The 23839-nt window shown below is 38.3% G+C and overlaps 1 protein-coding gene across 1 annotated transcript; it reads left to right on the top strand.

Moving 5' to 3' along the window:
• Positions 1-220: 220 nt before the first annotated feature.
• On the top strand, positions 221-607 carry LOC143624898 (putative mitochondrial protein AtMg00820). The gene is made up of 2 exons (XM_077095396.1): positions 221-421; positions 527-607. Exons 1-2 carry the CDS (start codon positions 221-223, stop codon positions 605-607), a joined length of 282 nt encoding a protein of 93 aa, XP_076951511.1.
• The last annotated feature ends 23232 nt before the right edge of the window (positions 608-23839 follow it).

Raw genomic sequence — 23839 nt, 5'->3', positions numbered from 1 at the left:
AAGGAACCCTCTCTCTAAACTCATTGAAGATCCAACAAATATACTGGCTACAAGTTCCATTCACGATCACTCTGTTTCAACAAGAATTCAACAGGATCGTCCAATCGAAAATGTAATTGGTCCCCTTGAAGCAGGCGTCTCACCCAGAAGTCAGACAAGACACATCAGCAGTTGTTTGTATTCTTGTTTATCTCTCAGATTGAACTAACGTCCTTTTGAAATGGCACTGCAAGAACCAAGTTGGGTGGAAGCCATGAATGAAGAGTTAAATCAGTTTGAGAAACTTAAGGTTTGGAGATTTGTTGAGTTTCCCGTTGGGAAGAAGGCACTAGATACGAGATGGGTCTTTTGCAACAAGCAAAATGATACTGGGGTTATTGTTCGAAACATGGCGCGATTTGTGGTTCGTGGATTTCGTCAGGTTGAAGGTTTAGATTACACTAAAGTGTATGCTCCAGTGGCTCGTCTTGAGTCCATTCGAATTATATTGGCATATGCTTCCTACATGGGTTTCACGGTTTATCAGATGGACGTCAAGACGTCATTTCTGTATGGAGGAGTAAAGGAGGAGATATACGTGGACCAGCCATCGGGTTGGACAAAGTAGCCTACCCAGATCTACAAGTTGGACAAAGCTCTTTATGGTGTTCATCTAGCTCCTCGGGCATGGTATGCTACTTTGACGGCTCATCTGTTGGGACATGGGTACAAGCGAGGGACCATCGATCAGACTTTGTTCCTTAAAAACTGTCAGGAAAGTTTTGATCTTGGTTCGGATTTATGTGGACGAAATCATTTTTAGTTCCACTAGAGGAAGTAATGAAGAAAAGGTTGGGGATGGGTTTAAATGGGGTGATGATAGCGGTGATAAGGCTGTTGGTGATGAGCAAGATGCTCCTGTTGATAGCGGCTCCAGTATGCATACTACTTCAAATATTGATACTTCTACGCAACTGGAGAAATACTTAGCCGCTCCACCCATGACCGCTGAGCAGATGGAAAGGATCAAAAGGAACATGTTGATCAAGAAGAACTCTAATCAGATGTCGTGTCTTTCGACCAACCAGACATATTTGTGGTGGAACTTTAAAAGGGATTTTCAGATAAGTATGGAGATCGCTCTGGGGTCATTTCATGTGGATACAATATAGATAAAAAAATGTGGTGGGTCAGGCGCAGGTCAGGGAATATGGAGCAATACAAGAAGATGAAGGATTATGGGTCGTCGACGAAAGTCAACTTAAGTGATTTAATACAAGCTCCTTTCCACAACCCGAATCATGATCCAACGGCCACCAATTTCTGGAACTTTTGAGTATCCAAGTTGAAAGAGGCTTCCCCGATATGCCTACTGCTGAATATTTTGTCAAGAAGGCGAAGGGGTTTCGTGATCCTTATACGAATAAGCCAATCTTGAATGTAATGTGGCCTCCGACTGCTAAAGTGACGTCCATTCAGATCACCAAGAGATTTCCTGAAGGTGCTCTTGATGAAATGAAGTTTTGTACTTATGATGGTGAGAAGGCTACACTTATTATACGGCTGAAGAAGGGATGGTATCGTATTGTTGATCCGCGAGACTTGTTGAAGTTCCGTGAAAAAGACATAAAGACCCTTAGGGCTTTCGAATTATGGTTGAACCACTTTATGAGCCAGCTGCTGAGGAGTATACTGGTATGGTGGGATCAATTATACGAACAAGTTTATGGGCAGCTGCTTACAAAGAAGCTGATGCTGAAGTGATGGAGCATGAGTAAAGATCAAGCTATAAACCAAGGAAAGATTGTTGGGCTACACTTTATGGTTTATACTTTATCTAGTTGGTCTTGGGTTTAGGTTAACATGTAACACCGAAATCTCTTTATTTCAATGGGCTTTTGTATGGGTTTGGGCTTTAGGTGTTTGGCATTATAAATACCTTGTAACTAGGCCATTACTAGTGTCGTTCATTAAGTAATCGGTGTGGTGGTGTAGGGTTACATAGCATTTTAATTCCAATCATATTGTAATCCGTGTAAAGAAGTTAAGCACCCGACTTTTAATATAACATGTGTTTTGAAGTCAGTCGTGTGTTGATTAGCTTTTCTTCATCTTTGTCTTGAATCAATCCATGTTTAGTTTCCGCCTAACAATGGGTGTAATTGATATCACATTGAAAGATTGTAAGGCCCCGTTACTGGTGCCCTACATTGGACGTTGGATTTACTCATAAACACAGTTCTACAAATCAGAGTTCATTAAAACTTTCGCGTAAACGTTAACTTCAATCATTCGTTACAAACATTTAATCTTTTGTTTAAAACCATAACATGAAACATCATATTTAAAACATCATCTCTTCCATCAACAGATGCCGGCCGTTCAATCTATGCCATGTTCCATCCTCATTCTAGCTCTTTAATCTGATCACCTGTGTGCATACTAAAAGTCAGCTACGCTAAGTGAGTTCTAGTTAATCAAGCAACTTACCATGCAACCATTACATGCATTATATACGTATCTGAAGACACATGGTCCACTGTCTAACCTGTTTACCTTACCACTTAACCACTTAACTGCCCCCTAACCACTTAGCCACTTGTTTATGGAAGCACATAAAGGCTTGCTCTCCCACGCAATCATGTTATGCCACTTTATAACGAAGGCACATATAGGCTTACCCTACCACGCACTCATGTTATGACACTTCACGCCCCCCCCCCCTTCTTCCCTCCAGCGCTACAGCTTCTTCGCAATGTCTAGCTATGTGACCTGACTTACCATACTTGTAACATTTCTGATCCTCGGTGCATTCATGAGATATGTGTCCCTTCTCCCTGCATCTGTAGCACTGGTTTGGTCCAGCCTTGCATTCCCCCAAGTTCATTTTCCCGCACACTTTTCATGTTTCCTTGTCTGCAATCTTTTGTGTTTTCTTCCCAGCATACTCCACGACATCTGCAGTCCGTTTGGTTCATTTCCCTCCTTCCTTATCTTCCACATCCTCATCATCCGCCGCCAGATCTTCATAAACCATATCTGCTAACTCCACAGCGGACTCAAAGGTAGCAAGTTTGTTAGCCCTGACTAACGTGCGGACCTTCTGGGGAAGCCCCTTGACTTAGCACTTGATCCGTTTCACCTTAGTGTTCACCATGTCAGGAACCGGCCTATACATGCGGTTGAATTCAGTGGTGTACTCGCGGTGTGTCATCTTGCCTGCTTTTAGATTCAGAAATTTCATCTCGGCCCTCTCAACCTCGGCATCAGTGAAGTGTGTATAACGATGCTCTCACAACTAAGCTTTAAATTTATTAAACGAAATTCCTAAAGAAGCCACATAAAACCGGCAAGTGTACCGATCACTAATAGCATAGCACTAAGGAAATCCGAGTGTCGAACACAAGGACACTTGAAAACGTATCTAATACTTAACCCTAATAAGACTCACCTAAGAATAATATATTTTTTTTAATGATTTTTTTTATATTTAACTACTTATCCTAACTTACTTTAACTTAAAAGACTTAAATTAAGAAAACTAGACGAAACTGTGAAAAGAAGATTTATCAATGGGAAAGACGTCTACCTATGTAAGAATCCTATTGAAGGTATAGTAAGCTAATGGATTGTAGAATCTCACGGCACCGGTTCCTAAAGAATGACACAACTAAGGTTCACTCAAGAAATCTAGATTACCTCTCAGTCTCACTAACAAACTCTAACCTACCCTTAATTGATTTTAAGAACAAAACCGGATGACAAATTGTTAACGTGCTCTAATGCCGACTCTCCTCTCGGTCTCACCGACACACTACCCTAATGGAGACGAATACTACGCAACCAAGGATAGAGGAACAATTCACTTTAATTTAAACTAGGTAAACTAATCGCTCACAAACCCAAACCCGACAAGAACCGAACCTGCTCTCGCGCATCCTAACAAGTAAACGCTATGAGACGAGTTTACTTCCTATCACCTATCGGTCTCAAGGAAGGTTTCTACCCGCTGATTATATTTAATTAAAACACTCACTTAAACCTTACGGTTGACCAATCCGCAAATAGACCCTAAACACTAAGTAAAAAGTCCTAACAAGCAACAATCAATCAAAACTCATTCAATTAGTTAAAGCAAGAGGTTTATAAGTGTAATTAACAAATTCACAGCCACTAAACACAACCTAATTCAATGTTAAACCTAACTTTACATTAACAATTTAAGCCATGATCATCAACAATCCAAACTACTTACTAAAACCTAACAATAATCATCTAACCTAGGTAGAACTAACTACTTAAGCCACTCATTGATTTTGGACAGCAGCTATATATCAAATTAAACATCATATAACTCATCATAAACATAATAAAACTCATTCAATGATCACGAACAATCAAACACAAATCAATCTCTAAGTTACTTGCAAAACAATCCAACAAAAATATCAAGTTTAACTAGTTAGGGTTCTTGAACAAGAGAACAAAGTTTATGAATGAATACTTATGATTATAAGCTGAGTTTATGGATGTATGAAGCACCTAGCAGCTGCACACAACTCCCCTTGATGTTCTTCTTCTCTTCCAGCCGCCACAATAGCCAAACCTAGCCGCCAACTTTCTTTTTATCCTTTCTCCTCCTTCTGGCCGATCGGACTTGCTTAGGCTGTTAGGGTTTTTTATTTTTTTCTTTTAATTAATATAATAAGGATTGAAAGGCTCTAATTTGTGGGCTTGGGTCGGGCCTTGAGTTGTAGTATTTAAACTTGACCAATTAAGCCCCTAAAGTCTTCAAATACCACTCTTTTTTCACCAAATCTCATAACCTACAAATAAACATTCAACTTTGTAAAATCAAGAATAATCAAACCATACAACTTAATAATTAAACTAATAAAGTACGTAAATCATGATAAAACTATATGAAAAGTAAGTGTGTTTTACAACACATCAATCAGCACAAAACCTTTTCATCATTAACTCCTTTAGGTCGTTCCACCTCATTGTTTTAATCTCCTCTCGGGTCTTCCTTTGTTCAATCGATTCCCACCAGTACATTGCTTCGACACCGAACGATTGGGTAGCATAACCCACAGATTGGTCAGGACGGCACTCGCTAATGCGGATAACCTTGTCAATAGTGGTTATCCATTAGAGAGTAGAGATTGAGTCTCCCAAACCGGTTAGCTTTGGCGGGTCACATCCTTTGAAGGACTTATAGTTGCACCCACATCGACCTCTCTTCCTGTCATCAACCTTCACAGATTGGTCTTCGCTCAAGTCACCCTTCTCCCCTCATCATCTTTCTTACCATTCTCCACTGATCTCTCAGTAGTTCTTGCATGAATTCCAGTAGACTTCTCAGGATTCAAATTCTTTATGGCAGCTGCTACAACTTGAGCAATAGCATCTTGGCAGCTGCTACAACAGGATTCAAATTCTTTATGGATTCAAATTCGATAAGCTGCACTTTATTCTCCCTCGGTGTTAGTAGCTGATTCAACAGAAGGTTCTCGGACCATTCGTGGCCTACCACGACGTCCAGTGCGACCTCCAGTCCAACAACTTTCCTAGCTTCGGCCATCGCATTCAATAAGGAAACACAAACGTTATCACTCTACAAATTATTTAGCACATGATTCTTAAGGTAAATAATTAATGACAGTGGCCAAGTGTAATTAACTATTTGCATTACTCCCCAGGTTCTACATACTTCCCTTTATGATTTCACTTGTGCTAGTTTCTACTTTTAAACAGTTAGTCAATCAAAAAATCAATTAATCCTATCCCTAACATTCACATATCCTGTATTTAGCAATTAAGCTAACACCAATATACATCATTATTTATCCATATCATTCCTATATTGAGCTTGATGAGTGACACATGGCTATCTTGAACTAGCATCTTCTTTCTTTTCTGACTTTAATCCCATTCTTAGTTCGAGTCTAAGCATGTAGAATGCTTAATTCTCTTGAACTTTGCTCTGATACCAAGTTGTAAGGCCCTGTTACCGGTGCCCTACATTGGATGTTGGATTTACTCATAAACACACTTCTAAAAATCAGAGTTCATTAAAACTTTCGCGGAAACGCTAACTTCAAACATTCGTTACAAACATTTAATCTTTTATTTAAAACCATAACATGAAAAATCATATTTAAAACATCATCTCTTCCATCATTAGATGCCAGCCGTTCAATCCATGCCATGTGCCATCCTCATGCTAGCTATTTAATCTGCTCACCTGCATGCATAATAAATGTCAACTACGCTGAGTGAGTTCTTGTTAATCAAGGAACTTACCATACAACCATTACATGCATTATATATGTATCCGAAGACACATGGTCCACTGTCTAACCTGTTCACCTTACCGCTTAACCACTTATCTTCCCCCTAACCACATAGCCACATAGAGGCTTGCCCTCCCACGCACTCACGTTATGCCACTTAATAACGAAGGCACGTATAGGATTACCCTACCACGCTCTCACGTTATGCCACTTTAATAACGGGGGCACGTATAGGCTTACCCTACCACGTACTCTCCTCATGCCACTAACACCCTAACTAGACCCTTGCCACTTCTATCACACTCTACCTCTACTTGTCTACTACACACTTTCTATCATCACATCATTCACATAATAACCAAGTTACATCATGACAATTATAAACACAAATAACCACTTGGAGATCATTCCCATTGGCGGTACACGCAATATCCGAAGAACGTTCACGCACCGACAAACGTTACTTTCCGGTCTACATGTGCAATATCCGAAGATCATTCATGCATCGAAGACATCCATTCATAACATCTATATATATATCATATCAACATTATAGCGTACACTTACCACTTAAGGTAAGTGTATTCACACTTCACATCGAGTATGCACACAGCCCCGAAAACATAACAAGGAAACGGGGCTAAAAACTCACATGAACTCGGTTACGTTCGTCGTTTATGGTTACCCATTTCTTAAGTTGTGCACGACTAACAGTTTTAATAAACACAATATTAAATACTGCTCCAGCCATTCTCATTATTTACTTAATTAATCTTAAGTATCTAAGCTGGTTTTACTTCATTGAATCTTTACCCGGTTAGTTAATCGTTAATCGTTAACCTTTAAAGGTATCTTTCATAAATTATCAAATTTCGAGGGCTATTATGTAATTATGTCATTCTTTCTAAATCCAGGGACTATTCTGTAACTCAGCCAAACTTCTAGTTCGTTATCCAGTCCTTAACGAATGAACTCATTCGTTATTACGAACTGGTCCTTGTAACGAATTGGACCTTCTAACGAACTGGTCCTTCTAATTCATTATCTCCTTTTAACGAATGGTCATAACGAATTGGGGTTACTTCGTCATCTTTTCCTAGCAAATTGGGAAAACGAATTAGCCTAACGAATTAAGCTAGTTCGTCATTTTTCCTTAACGAATGGTCGTGACGAATTATAGCTAGTTCGTTACCTCCCCGCTAATAAACTAGGGTTTGGTCAGAATGTCAGAGAACATTCTCTAACATTCCCCACTGTTCCGGCGCCGCCTTTTCGGTGCCGCCATTGCCAGAAAGACAGGATCTCGCCGGAAAAGCGAGAGTTCGCTTGTTTCTCTAGCATTTTCACCATTTTTTGTCCCGTTCGATCCAGATCTGAGCTAGGGTGATCCCTAAGCTCATTCTTTGATCAGTTTATACCCGATTCCATCCGGATCTCGTGATTTAAATGGTTTAAGGTGTCGGCTCGTCGTTTCGCGACTAGATCTATCGTGTTTGGATCTCTACAATATCAAACTATCATTACCTCGGATTGAAGCTCGTTTTCTTCTTGCTATAACGGCTAGAGAGAGAAAGTAAGATGAGAGAGAGCTAAGTGTGTGTTTTAGGTAGTGTATGGAATATGTGAAAATGAGGGATTATGGCATAATTATGGTTTCTATACTATGGGTTATGGGCTTGAGCCCATGATCTTTTCTTCCTTCTTATTAACCCAAGTTCATTACCCATATTACATAACCCAACACCAGCCCGACTCGTAATAACTCCTACTTTATTTTATTATTTCTCCACTAACTCGAGTAAATTTTCCCACCATAATTAAATAATATAGTTAATATTATTTTTAGAAATTTCGGGATGTTTCAAAGATCATGCTTGGGACTTACACACAGTTAAACAATTATACAAGCATCTATACATATAATAAAATACAATTACATATTCTTATCAAATCAACTATGCTAGCATTTAGTTATTCTTATTACTAGAACTTAAGCTATAATTCTTACGCAGTCTAATTTTCTCCACATGAAATTAATCATTTACTTCCTTGAGAGACACATGGCTTTCCTGAGAGACACATGGCTTTATTGAACCGGCATCTTCCTTTCTCATCTTTATTTAGTCTCATTCTCTGTTTGAGTGCATGCATGTAAAACACTTATATCAATCGAACTTATGCTATGATACCAACTTGTAAGGCCTGGACCCGGAAACCCTACTGTACACTGGATTTACTCATTAACTTAGTTATGAATATCATAGATAATTAAAATCATTCACGGAATACTTAAACTTTAGTCGTTCAATGAAAACAACCATTCAAGTTATTACAAACATAACAAAATTATTGTCTTAATATTTCAAAAACATGAAAGATAAGTCGTCATGTTTAGATGCCAGACTTTTCCTTTCTTGCCTTGTGTGTTCCTCAATATAGTTGTCCCATCATATTTTTCAGTGTGCATACTATAAGTCGGCTACGCTTAGTGAGTTCTAGTTTAATAGGAGACATGTCATACGTTCACAATCATTTACATATGCATACTTACATACTTTCTTACCATAGTTATCATATTTATCATGTACGCATTAACATATATTATAAGGGTCTGTATCCCTAACATTCACATAATTATCAGGGTCTATAAACCTAATAATCTCTTATTTTATAAGAGTATGTAGTCTAACATTCATAGATATTATAAAGGTTCGTAACCCTACAGTAACAGATATTATAAGTGTGACAACTGCCAAAAATTAGGCTAATCTGGTAAATATCTTAACCATAATCGCGTATTAGTTAGTAAAATAAATATATAGAAATAATAGGAATAATATTTTGTCCAAAGTTTTTGATTTTAGTCGAGTTTTAAATTATGGAACCCAAAAAATTCAATTTTGTTGTGTAGCGAACACTACACAAATTTGACACCGGGTAAAGACTCAGAAACGAATAAATTCATAAACGTGTCTAGATGACTTAGAAAAAATAAATTTTATATTAGGATATTAGAGATAGTATATAAACTTAATTTTAGAAGGTTCGAATCACAAAAATTAGAAAATAAGTAACCAAAAGCCAGTAGAGGACACCGTAAGGACCCGACATCAAGTATTTCAGAAAATTATGTTTTTAGGCAGACATTGTCTGTAATTTAATTTCGCTCAAAGTCTGATGAAAACTATCAAAAACGAACTTTGTTTGGCTAGATAAATTACGAGATACGTTAAACCTTATCACCTAAACAATACCATATATATTTATCAATCAACAAAAACCTTCCCACTTCCCCCCTTTGTTTCAGCCGACCCTCCTCACACAACCCAACCCACCTCCCAAACCCTCCACTTACATTATTACTTACACACACACACAATCATTGCTAGATTACTTGGAAGACACATATTGTTACAACACACCTATCCTATATACCAACTCATAAGTCTACGCCTCCCTTTCTTTCTCAATATAATCGGCATCACCACCACCCACCCATAATATCACCAACTCAAATTATTATACACACCATATTGAAGATTAGGAGATCTTGATGGAAGATTAAGAAAAAAATGTGATTAGGAAGCTAAGGAAGGAGTTAGAGGATAGTACAAGACCATGTTTTCTTTCCCTTAGTCACCAATCCGAAAATCCAAGGTAACCCACTTCAATATTTGAGTATATTAGTTATTATATGATGTTTAAAGCTTGATTTTAGTGTGCTTGATAATGTGCATGCAAGTGTAATTTGATTGTGTGCGTGCATGCGTGTGAGCCTTGAGTTTGTATGTAAATGTATAAGATAGGTTTTGTTGAGTATAGGACTTGTTATTTGTTATATGCTTTTTAAGATTGACCATAATGAGTTTACTTGAGTTTGTTTAACAAATGGGTTTAAGTATTGTTTTAATGGTGAAAGTAAGTATGAAAATGGTCAAAAGATTGGAAATGGTTTATGGGTAAAAATACCAACATGAGCTGTGGGTATTGGTATGGGTTATGGTTGGGAGTTTGTTATTATCTACTAAGTTAAATGGTTAAAAATGATTGTTAAATTTGAAACCCACTTAATTGATTTACTAAAAAGATTACTTGAAAAGGTGTAAGTTATGATGGGTTGAATAGTAAGAGTAAATAATTGGATCTTGGAAAAAGGGTTGACAAAAGTGGTGTAGAGATTTGATAAATGATTTTTTTTTAAAAAGTTTACCTACACATGCAAGTAATACAAAAACTTAATTTTGATCATAAAGTTAATACTTGTCTTGTATTGATTTTTGGTGTGGATTGAAGATGACAAATTAAGTTGTAGGTTCCCAGCCAGATCTACACAGGAGTATCTCGTAACACGAGGGTGCGGAATCCCCTACGTATACGATACAAGTGCTAAGACGATGAACACGTAAATCACAGGTAAACACACGAATATAAAGGAATACTTGTTGAAATATGATATTGAGTAACCAAATCACCAAAACACGTAACGCCAAGGTCACAAAATACAGCCGTCAAAAAATTTCTTAAATGACCCGAAGTTAGGTAATATATATCACGACAACTTCGCCTAACATGCTAGGCGAAGTTGTCCTAACTTCGCTGCCTTTACAAGTTCGCCAAACACAAAAGCAAACTAAACACGTTCCAAACAAAACAAACAATGTAACGATTACAAGCACAAATAAACACGAAACAAATGAACTACTGGCATCATGCACCAACAGACTCCCCCTTGGCAGTAGCTTCATATCTCTAGCATTTTCGCCGGGTCTTGTAATCCAAAAATCACGTACCCGACGTCTTCAAGCATGAACGCCCTGTCTCACACAGACAGAGACCACCCTCTGGTACTTCTTTGCTTCGTCTTTCCACGCAGGAATATAGAAAATATTCTTATCATTAAGTACCTGCAAATCAGCTTGAGACAAGTTAACCAAGTGCATTGGATCGTACACTCTTAGGATCTCTTTTTCGTCTTCATCTTCCATCACAGCTTCAGCGGTTTAACAATCAACATACCACCACTTGAGATCCTTCAACACATCCTTGGGTATTAGCTTCATAGGAACCTCTTTCAAACACCGAATTGGCTTGTATTTCATCGCCATCCATGGCTTACCACCATCCCGCATACCACGTTCCTTATCTTCAATCAGCTTCCCCTTCTTAGGCTTCAAGAGCTCAAACTTTTTCTCCTTAACACTCTCCTTCCACACGATCTTCCCAACCCATCTCGCAAAATCATCATCACTTCTATTTATCAATCTCAAATGAGCCAAATCTTTCACCTCGCATTCAGGCAAGGTGTTGAGCGATCTCAATGCCTTATTAAAATACTGAACCCCATCATATCGCTTAATCACAAACAATTTTAGCTGTTCATCATACAACCAACCTATAATACCTTTCTTTGATTCAGCATAGCCCTTGATATTGTAACTTTTCTTAAACATTTTAGGTACCACTGGCTTCTTTGTCTTGACGAACCATTGAGCAGACCCATCTTTCCATCTTGGCTGTTCTTCCCATTCAGAATCACCTGACACATTTTCATCTTGAAATACATTTTCTTGATCAACACCTGGAATATCGTGCTCAACACTATCATCAACTATCTCTCCTTCCTCTAACCCACTGTTAATCTCTATCTGTTCCCCGATTTTCTCAATCTCACTAGCCGTCAACACATCATCATCAAACTCATCCTCATCATCAACAACCACTGTCTCATCACCCGCACTACACAGTGGACCAGCAGACTCCCCCTAAGATGTGGAAGCTCCAAGAGTTTGTTCAGTTCTTGGCAGCTCACCACCTGCATCTTTCTATGCATTGGGATCATCATCTCTGTCCTGTCTCTTCTTCGTTCATAACTCATCACCTTTGCAACTCGACTCCCCCTGAGATGCTAAGAACCACTTCAACTGATCAAACAACTTACCATGCTCAACCAGCAGTGCAGTCTGAAGTTGATTCTCTGCCACCAGATGATTAATAGCTTGATTCTGAATAATGTTTACCCTAGACTGTTCAGCAACTACCCTTTCAAGAGCCGCAATCCTCTTAGAATCAGGCAAAGTTGGATCAAAATCAAATTTCATGTGAGAGGTATCCTGAGCATACGGTGGAGGAATCTCCAAGTTTACAGGAATATCAGAAGTAGGCTGTATTGTAGTAGAGGGTGTGATTGAAGCAGACAACCTGGCAGTAGCTACCAGTGTCGACTCAACAAACCTAGCGACCACCTCTGATGGTGTAATAGTAGAGGGTGGCAAAGAGACAATCTCCGGTGTTGACAACTAGACAGTAGACGGAGCAATACCAGATGGTGTAGATACGGGCACCAAAGCTACACTCGAGGTCACCGGCAATGGAACAGTCGAAGAAGCAGGTAACATAGACATACCGGATAACGATGGTGGAGAAAAATGGACAACCCTTGAACTTTCACCAACTCTTGCCTTCTTTGAACTTCGTACAAAACGATACAGATCCTCCTGATAATCTGATTCACTATCATCTGAGTCTTTCTTTCGTTTGCCATGGATTCTTTCTTGTCTGGCAAGAACTCTCTGTGCTTCAACAACACCATCAGTGGAGGAATCAGACAAAGTCCCCTCAGAATCCTCCACAGAGGCAACAGACAGATCCACATTCACACCAGAAACTGCAGCTCTAGAAGCTTGAAGTTCAGCAGGATCCACCGTACCCTTATTAAAGAAACCTTGCCCTCCAAAGGCAACTTCAAGATCAACCTGTTCTGCAGGAGCTGCAACTGGATAAACAACGGGTCCTTGTTGTACCATGGGTGGTGGTTGTATCACAGGAGGAGGATGAGGAAAATCAAGTTGTTGCGGAGCCGGATCAATGAACTCATCCTCTGGTAAAGCAACATAAGCAAGGTTCACCAAATACCCAAACAAGGCAGTGTGCCTTGGATGAAGTTCAGGCTTGCTATGAGCACTAGATGACCTACAATGTGCAAAGATTCTCTTGTTTACACTTTCAACATAGGAAATAGGACAACGTTGTGGTATATTAGGAGAAACATGATTGAGAATCATCTATAACAACCTTGGGTACATCAAGAACCGTTCCCGTGCCAATTCTCATCGCTGACGATCTATCTCGTAAAATACCATCTGACTGAAACTATAAGGCTTGTTGTAAGTCAGTGCAGCCATTGCTGATTGCATTGTCGCACCCATACCATCTGTACCAGCCTTGCGACCAGACATGCACACAATCATCACGTGCATCAAAAACCTCCACTGATCCAATAGAAACCCCTTACACTTTTGAGAATCGTCCAACGAACCTGAATAACCCATACAAACAAATGCACCATTTCTAAAACTAGCCGAAAACTCAGTAGGATCCTCAGTCGTCTCAACCCCAAACTGTAAAGCTTCCCTGATCTGATTCGCCAAGAACTGTACCACTTAATTGTTCACAGTAGCACGCATCACTGGAGGTTCAACCCGACAGTCATATTTAACTGTCCTCCAGAAGTCTTCTATATTCGGTAGAGATATCGGCAAGGTAGTTGTAATGGCATGAAAGATGCGTGAGCGAATAAGAAATGAAATGATCTCACGAAAGTCATCAGTTGCACGACCATCCAGATCCAAGGTGATACACATGTTGTGACCTCGGAAAAACTGTCTCTTATCATCTCCGCCTTCATCACCACCAGTGCCACCAGCACCTGCCACAGCAGCCATATCTGCACAACAAACGAGCTAAGTTAGACAAATATGGCAACAGGTTACAACTTCGCTGATTTGGGCGAAGTTGAGTGTACGACGAAGTTAGTAAGTTCGTAGAAATACAACTTCGCTGATGTAGCGAAGTTAGAATTATAGCGAAGTTAAGATTAACTTCGCCAGAACCCTAACTCCGCCATATGAACGGTTCATCAGAAATTCTCATATAGGATGAAGGATGAGCAATCAGAGGTTGATCATCGGCGTAGGATAGAGCGATTAATGTTATTAATAACCAATTAACATCAACGCAACCTCCAATCGATCATGACCAAAGCTACCAAGGTATTCAAAACAAAACTAATCAAAACGGTTATTTGGGAACAGATAAACAAACAAAAGATATTAATTATATCACAACTGAGGCCGACGAACCTTAAAATCAGACGAGAAACTGATAAAACTAAGTTTGATTCGAAGGGTAAGTTCACCGAGGGTTTAAGTTTAAAAGATATTGACCAAAAGTTTGACTTAGGAAGCCTTTTATACTGTCTATTAAAACCCACTAACTTCGCCCTTTGGTTAAGTTCGCCATAAAGTCAAGTTCGCCTGAAATACAACTTCGCCATGGCGAAGTTAGTTTTGAAAATGAATCAATCAAGACGAGTAACCGAGAGTTTAAAGAGGATAAACCATAATACAAATTTTATAACAAATAGTAAGTAAATAAACGGGATCAAATTTCAGTCTTGAAGAACCCAGCATGTTTCTTAGAAAAGATCCGATCAGGAATCATACTGATTAAGAGGCTGTCACACAGATCCATATTCAGTGTTATTATGACATAGAGAAATAGGTTGTAGGCAGGTATATGACTTTGTATGGTTTTCAGTGCGTCTGTGATACGAATTAAGTTCAGTTAAGCTCCAAATTTAGATGGACATCACTTGAGAAATTGTGATGCCTCATATCTATTCTCAAAGCGTATTTGGCTTTCCTAGATCACCCCGATTTGTCTTCGACCCGTAGTGTCTGATCAATCATTATGCACGAGTCGTCTCTTCGATACATTCAAATTGTTGTCACAAGACTCAGTTGATGCTATATCTTTGATACTTGAAAACAAATAATCTTCGAATGACTTAACGATAATAAGAGATTATTATTATTATTATTATTATTATTATTATTATTATTATTATTATTATTATTATTATATTATTATTATTATTATTATTTTAAATTATAACGAATGCCTGCAAGTCCCGAATCTGGATCACTGCAGAAAACTAACACAATCTTTGCGAGGGATCAAGACACTCACGGGCTCGTGTATAACTGAGTGATCGCTTTCTGCCTATCATTCGGAGAGATATATGTGGAGACATGCACATTTCAAAATGACTCTCCACAGTAAATCGAGTAGATTTAGTTTGTATCACTTCCACTTTTACGCACCATAGAAAGCTACCATACCATACAATGACTGTTCTAGAGTCTTTTAGGCCTAATAACTTCACCGGATAGGCACACAAAATCAGTTTATCTATCACTTTCCAAGGTTGGATCAATTTTCACTTTTAACACCAATATTGAAACTTCTTGCGAAGTTATAGACTGAAAAAGTATATCCTAAAATGCTTTTAAATTCAGACGTCCCAATCAATTCAAGTCTTCAGGTAAACGGCTATCCCGAAGATCCAGTGGATCAGCAGGACCAACCACTTATAAATATGTGTCCCTCCGACTAAGTATGATTGACTAATTTTCAGCGAAAGAACAAAACTCATCATAACCGCCTCGGTCGCTTTCAGTTATTAGGTTAATGGCTATCCTTATAGTCTACAAGTAGATGTAAGGACCAAACATATTCAAGAATATGTCCTTCAAACTTAAGCTATCGACATAGTTTTCAACGATAGTGATGTTTTTTATAAGAAACAAAACGAAAAACAAGGTTACTCGGGATTGATCATCCCATTAAGCTCAACAAGGTTTTGAAAACGGGATCGGTCAAACACTTTTGTAAAATGATCGGCAAAATTATCCAGTGAATAAACCTTTTCAAGCACAATTAATTTCTTATCAGCACAATCCCGTATAAAATGATGACGAATGCCAGTATTTTTGGTTTTACAAAGTTTAACATGATGGTTAGTTACTGAGATAGCAGCAGTGTTATCAATACAAATAAGAGTTTGAGTGAAATTCATACCATAATCGCGCATTTGTTGTTGTACCCATAAAACCTGGGAGCAGCAGTTTGATGTGGCCATGTATTCTGCTTCGCAGGTGGATATGGCTACAGAGGTCAGCTTCTTGCACTGCCACGACACCAATCTTCCTCCAATAAACTGACATCCACCAGTGGTAGACTTCCTGTTCTGATTACATCCTTCATAGTCAGAGTCGGTGTATGCTACCAGATCCAGTTCGCCTCCTTCAGAGTACCAGAGACCCAACATAGGCTTTCCTTTAAGGTACCGCAAGATCCTCTTCACTCCCTTCATGTGCGATTCCTTCGGGTTGGCCTGAAAACGAGCACAAATACAAACTGCAAACATAATGTCAGTTCTAGAAGTAGTTAGAAACATTAAAGAACCTATAATTTCCCGATAATGAATGGGATCCACATCTTCATCACTGTCGGAATCAGCACCCAGTTTGTGGTTGACGCAGATTGGAGTATCAAATGGAGTACTATCGTCCATCTTAAAGCTCTTAAGCACATCGTGAACATACTTAGTTTGATGAATAAACATGCCATCCTTCTTCTGATCAACCTGTAATCCCAAAAAGAAAGTTAATTCGCCCATGGCGCTCATCTCAAACCTTTTCTTCATGACTGCTTCAAACACCTGACACATAGAAACTCGTGAGGCAGCAAAGATAATGTCGTCCACATAGACCTGGACGAGAAGAAAATCACCCCCTTTTCTTTTTACAAATAAAGTATTGTCGATCTTCCCTCTTTCAAACCCATTCTCTAGCAAGTAATCTGACAGAGTTGCATACCAGGCTCGAGGTGCCTGATGTAGAGCATATAATGCTTTGCTGAGTTTGTACACATGATCAGGAAAATCGGGGTCAGGGAAACCCAGAGGTTGTTCTACATATACCACCTCATCGACTTTTCCATTAAGAAACGCACTTTTAACATTCAGCTGGAACACTTTCATCTCCTTGTGTGCAACAAATGCCAGGAACAGTCGAATTGCCTCCAATCTTGCCACAGGAGCAAACACTTCGTTGTAATCAATTCCTTCCTGTTGATTAAACCCTTTGACTACCAATCTTGCCTTGTTGTGAATGATTACTCCTTCTCATCCCTTTTTCACTTGAATACCCACTTAGTACCGATAGCATTCACATCTTCTGGTTTTTCAACTAACTGTCATACTTCCATTTTTTCAAACTGTGCCAGTTCTTCCTACATGGATTCAACCCACGAGCTGTCCTTCAGTGTCATTTGATAATTCTTTGGTTCAGTCTGACTGATGAAACAGACATACAAGCATTCATTTATAATACCAATGTCTTTGATGCTAGCATACACACATGTGTTTTCATCCAAACTTCTTCTAGTACGCACACCATCAGAAGGATTACCGATCACATTTTCTAAAGGATGATTCTTGTAAGTTTTGGTAGTTTGTACCGGACCAACTTCCAGATCATTCTCAAGATTTGAAGAGAGTTCATCTGAGTGATGTTGAGTGTGAAATAGATTTAAGAAATCATCTTCAGTCGAGACAGATGGAGTTTCAACCGCACTTGACGTGATAGGTTGATTTTCATTATATAGGGGACGTTGCACAATGGCCACCTCTTCGTCTAACAGCATCTGTGTGGCCATCTTCTCATCTATGTTTGCAAAATCCAAGTAAGGCACATTAAAAGATTTGAATAGCTTATCATAGTCGAATGTCTCTGTTGGTCCCATGCTAGGCCTTGATGGTAACTAGTAATGTTAGTGTTACAAACCACTTCAACCTTGTTGTTTGATAAATTAAAGACTCTTCGGTTGGGTGTCCCAACCACATAGCCAACTAAAATACCTTTGTCAGCTTTCTCACCAAATTTAGAGTTAGTCATTAATATCGAACATGGGGACCCGAAAGGTTCAAGACCTTTCAGATTTGGCTTTCTACCATGCATAAGTTCATAACAGGTTTTATTTAATCTTTTAAAAGTTAAAGCACGATTAAGGATATAACAGGCCGTAGCAACAGCCTCGGCCCAGAACACCACACAGGAAGTTTAGCGTCTGCCAGTATAGTCATGGCGCCTTCAATTAGTGTTATGTTCTTCCTCTCAGCTACCCCATTCTGTGGCGGAGTATATGGTGTGCTAAACTGATGTTCAATCCCTTTCTGCAAACAAAACATCTTCATCTGATAGTTCTTGAATTTTGTCCCGTTGTCACTCCTGATGAACTTGACCTTTCCCCCAACAATATTTTCTACTTTGGTAATCAATTTGATCACCAACTGAACTGTCTCATCTTTTGTCTTCAGAAAATAAACCCACGAGTAAATCGAGTAATCATCAGTCACCACCAAGCAATATGATGCGCCACCTAGACTTTTGACATTTACGGGACCAAACAGATCCATGTGAAGCAAATCCAGAATAGTGACAATTGAGTTAACCCTTTTGGAGTGATGTGGTTTCTTGTGCTGCTTTCCTTTCTTGCATAACACGCATTGATCTTCAAAGTTGAAACTCTTTAAAGGAACTCATGGTACCAGTCCATTCTTCACAACATAATTCATCTTTTGGAGATGGATATGACCCATTATCCGGTTCCACAATTCCGACTCAGACTCCGATGCTTTAGACAACAGACATGATTCTTCCGTCGCCATCTCTGTTGACCGCATATCCATTACATATGTGTCTTCTCCCTTGGAGCATTCATCACAATCCAGGCTTTAGGAATCTTGAAACCGGGATAAAGCACGAGGGCCTCATCCTTGGTAAAATGCACAGTGTATTTTTTGTCACATATCTGAGAGACACTCAAGAGATTGTGCTTCAACTCCTCCACGAAATTTACCTTCTCCAACTTTATTCTACCATTTGTAACCATACCGATTCCAGTAATTTTTCCTCCACTTTCTCCCGCAAAACTAACTCTTCATCCTTGAACAGCTTTCCAATCACGTAAGAATTTCTTGTTACTTGTCATGTTCCAGGAACAGCTACTGTCGACAACCCACATGTTGTTCACCGCCCTGTTCGACTGTTCCTGCACAATTAAAGAAACAAATTAAAAAGGAGGGACCCAAGACCTGTTGGTCTTGGGTTGATCAAATCGATTAAACGGTATCCAACTCCTTGGCTGCCCAAAGTTCCGTTGAGGGAAGTGTCTATTTGAGCTGAATGGAGGATATCAAGAAAATTAGTTATGAGGCCAATTAAACATTCTTGGGTTTCTAGCATTCTTGTATTCAAACCTACCTGATATGTGGTTTCTTTTGTAAAATTGAGGTTGGTTTCTTTGAAAACATGAATTTTTCCGGCGATTACAGTCGGAGGCATTGTTATTTTTACTGGCGTCAGTTTTAAAGTACTTTTTATTCTCAGTTTTAGTTGGCCTCATATTTCTAGAATTTCTCTTTTTCAGTGGACAGTCATTGACAAGGTGCCCTATCTTGTTGCACCTAAAACAACACCTGTTGGAACAACTAGTGTGCATCCGAAAATTCGTTTAAGAAGTTGTAGCAGAAGATGAGGCTGTGTTACTGACATGTTGTCTAAGATAGGGTGGGACAAAAGGGTTTAAAGAAGATTTCTTTTCATCAAAACGTTACTCTCCCCCCGTTTGAGTAACACAACTTCATCATCTCCATTGACAGAGTCGGCGGAATTTGAACCTTGACTTGTGACAGGAGAACTTGTCTGACCAGTTTCGTTACTAACATTAGTATTAACGTTATTATTTCTTTTATCAACTTTAACTGGTACCGTGTTGACGTTCACATTACCCGTTACAGTCTGATCAGTTTCAACACTTTCAGATGGCTGATAACAAGGATTATAAGTATAATTATTATTGAAAGGTGGTGGAACCTCATTATATCCAATTCCCCCTTTGTTGATAGGGAAACGTTGAACACTTAGGGCATGATCAAGCATCATAGATGAATTCCTAAACTGTTAAAGCTTCCTATTTAATTCCACCACTTTTACTTAGTAATAAGCTATCTGTTTATCCTTTTCAGCTATAATTTTAGTCTTTTCTTCCACGACTTCATAGCTTAAATCTATAACTTTGATTTTCTCAGCAAGTGTGGCCTTAAGACTTCTTATATCTTTTTCACTAGCTTTTATTTTTACAGAGAAACTATTTTCTTTATTTTTAGAAAAATGGTGCTCCTCTTTTAACATTTTTAATTCTTTATCCAAGTTAACATACTGATCAATTAAAGCACTTAATTGTTCAGACAATTTCTCACATTGTTCACACTGAGATTCGGTCACTTCTGCCATGTATGCTTGATTTTCAACTGACTCTTTATCACATCTTCCACTCTCTATGTTTACCAGATTTGCTTGTTCAATCACCTCCTCAATTTGCATATTCCAGTTATACCCACCGTTCTGTTGAGACACCATAGCTTTAATTTCATTTCCACTTCCATTCTGTTGAGTAGGTCGGTTCTGACTTTGTTAGGCTCTTTCATTCGTACACTCTCTAGCAAAGTGTCCATTCTGTTGACAGTTGTAGCAGCGAACCTTTGACTTGTCAAACCCCGGTCTCTCTCCAACAAATTTTCTGTCAGTTTTCTTCATAAACCTTTTCACCCTTCTCACAATCATTGCCATTTGCCACTTCAGATCCATTTCTTCCATGTCCTCTGCATCTGTCTGATCATAATCCTCATCCAAGGTTGCAGGGTCGACTATCTTTCCCTCGATGTAGTTCTCATATGAGGCGATGAAAGAAGCATTAAGAGCAAATTGTTGTTCAGCTAATTTCACATTCATAGGCATCTGTGAGTAATACTTGTTAGAGGCATTGGCTGAGGAGTTACCAACTGAGGACTAAGGTTTTGATGAGCTACTTCCACCCGCTACAAATCATATGTCACCATCCATATTCATCACCATATGACTATCTTGAGTAGAATTTGGTTCACCTCCTGAGTAATATGCAGTTGATTCTGATTTAGAGCTTGAGTTTTGAGACCCTTTTGCGCCATACATTCCCAGATCCTGAACCTGATCAGTAGAAGTCTCTTTCCTTATCATATTTAGCTCATAATTGCCTTACTTATTGACCACCGTTTCCAAATCAAAGGTTTCAAACTCTTTATCTTCTCTCATCAAAATTGTATATATATCCCACTTTGGTGGGAGAGCATCCAGAAGCTTTTCTACAATTTCAGGCTCCGTGTACTTCAAAGAGTACTTATTCAGTTCCATCATTAAGTGATAGTATCTTGTGATGATGTCATCAAGTGACTTATTCTTAAATCCTTTGAACACCGAGAATTGTGTTTTCAAGAATTTCAACTTTGAGTTACGAATCCCGACATTACCCTCATAGCGATTCTCTAATGCTCCCATAATTCTCTGGCAGATTTGTACTTTCTAAACTATGAAGAATCTCTTGAGGTAGTTCCATGGTGATTGCAGCTAGAGCTTTACTTTCAGCCTCATACATTTTCTTTTCATCATCCTCTATCTTATTGTACTTCTTAAGTTGCTCTCGACCTTCAAACATAGCAGTTGGAGGAATATACCCATCTTGAATGCAGACCCACATCTTTGCATCTTGATATTTCACATACTGTTCAAACCTATATTTCCATGCAACGAAATCAGTTCCTTTCAGAAGTTTTGGGGCTTTAGTTGCTGAACCAGCTTCGACCTCCATTTTTACCAGTTCTGTGATATTTATCGAAGTCATACTTGAACGAAACGAGACCTAGAAATCAAATTTAGTGCACTGTGAACAGTGAGCATCGAAGTTATTATAACTTTGCTAGCCAAAAACTTCTCTAGCCACCAACTTCGCAGACCTTATAAGTTCGCTGAACTTACAGCTTCGCAAATCTTATAAGTTCGCCAAAACCCTATATCTTCACTAAAAACCCTAGGTTTTGTGTCAACAACTTCGCTGGAAGCTCGGATTAGATCTGCAACTTAGAATCGTTGATTTCGAAGGTTTTGGGGGTACAATGAAGTGTGATTTGAAGGGTATAGTTGAGAAACAAGCAAAAGAACGGTATACCAATGTGAAAAGATTCAGAGAATAGTCTATCAGAATAATCTTAACACTCGTGTGATAATCCCGAACCACACAATCGCCAGCAAATTCTCTGATACCAATTGTAGGTTCCTAGCCGAATCTACACAGGAGTATCTCGTAACACGAGGGTGCGGAAACCCCTACGTATACGATACAAGTGCTAAGACGATGAACACGTAAATCACACGTAAACACACGAATATAAAGGAATACTTGTTGAACTATGATATTGATAACCAAATCACCAAAACACGTAACACCAAGGTCACAAAATACAGCCGTCAAAAAATTTCTTAAATGACCCGAAGTTAGGTAATATATATCATGACAACTTCGCCTAACATGCTAGGGGAATTTGTCCTAACTTTGCTGCCTTTCCAAGTTCGCTAAACACAAAAGCAAACAAAACACATTCAACACAAAACAAACAATGTAACGATTACAAACACAAATAAACATGAAACAAATGAACAACTGGCATCATGCACCAACATAAGTGATTGAATTGGACATATGAAAAGGAATAAAATCAACTAGAAGTACTAGGATTCAGGAAACTTGGTAAATTAAACAAACAAGAATTTGTGTTAAGACTTACTAATAAAAGAAACTTCATAAATTGTAAAAGATGTTTTGTAAGTTGGTTTGATAAGTAAACATAATCTTGTATAAGTAGTTAAAGACTTGTGGTTAGGATTACTTTAGTAAACTCTATTGTGAAAATTGTTGGGTAAATGGAAAATCTAAGAACAAATGTTCAATAAATTGTTAAGAGTTTTCTATCAAACTAATTGAATGAGATAGATATAAGTTATACCTAATCACATTTGAAAGCTTGAATTGAATGAAAGTTGTTAAAATAACCGATTTGCAAAATATAGAAACTTTGTTGTTAAAGAACCAAGAATGTTTTTGTTTAAAGGATAATAATGGGATGGATTAGGACTATATTATGTGTTGTTAAGATCTGGAAAGTGTGGTACATAAACACCTTGTAGAGATTATAGAAATAACATGTTCATTGTGTAGTTGAAAGCTTAAGCTAAGGCTTGAGCATGTGTGGTAAAAATTAGTCTTTGTGTGCATACTTGGTGCTAGATGATCAAACTTTAAAATGATGATATATTACTTTTTTATTATATGTATATTTGATGTATCAAATGGTTTAGTTTTTACATTATGAATTATATAGCTGTCGGTGACATTAACGGTCGGAATGTTCGACTTTTAACGTGAACCGACACGGGTTTTTGAAACTGATTTAGAACAGCTCCTAAAGTCATAATATTCTTATATTTAACATAAGTTAAAGTATAAAAAAAGTCAAATATATCAAAACTTGAACCAACACGGTTCATGTCACGAAAACCGACACGAAAACGTTAAAATTGACGTTTTAAAAAAATCGGTAACTAAAATGAAAACCTTTCATTTTTATTGAAAAACCAATATAACTTGCTTAAAAACTATATAAAATGTGTTTTTGATAATTTAAAACTTAAAGTTTTCAAGAAATGGTAATTGGTTGGTTTTTAAGTTCAAAACCGGCAAAACCGACTAAAATAAAGTCAAAAATGTAAATAAATTAAAATTTAAAAATT

The sequence above is a fragment of the Bidens hawaiensis genome, unplaced genomic scaffold, assembly GCF_021521415.1.
Source record: "Bidens hawaiensis isolate Kalapana, Puna unplaced genomic scaffold, B.hawaiensis_p1.1 tig00000416_1, whole genome shotgun sequence".
Lineage (NCBI taxonomy): Eukaryota > Viridiplantae > Streptophyta > Magnoliopsida > Asterales > Asteraceae > Bidens > Bidens hawaiensis.
The sequence above is the reverse complement of the archived record's forward strand: the minus strand, read 5'-3'. Positions and strand labels throughout refer to the sequence as shown.

Bases quoted from the DNA above. Each gene is read 5' to 3' on its own strand.
- LOC143624898 (XM_077095396.1), top strand. From the start codon at position 221: ATGGCACTGCAAGAACCAAGTTGGGTGGAAGCCATGAATGAAGAGTTA. The intron at 422-526 runs GTTGAAGGTTTA...ACGGTTTATCAG, and splicing joins TGGTTCGTGGATTTCGTCAG to ATGGACGTCAAGACGTCATT.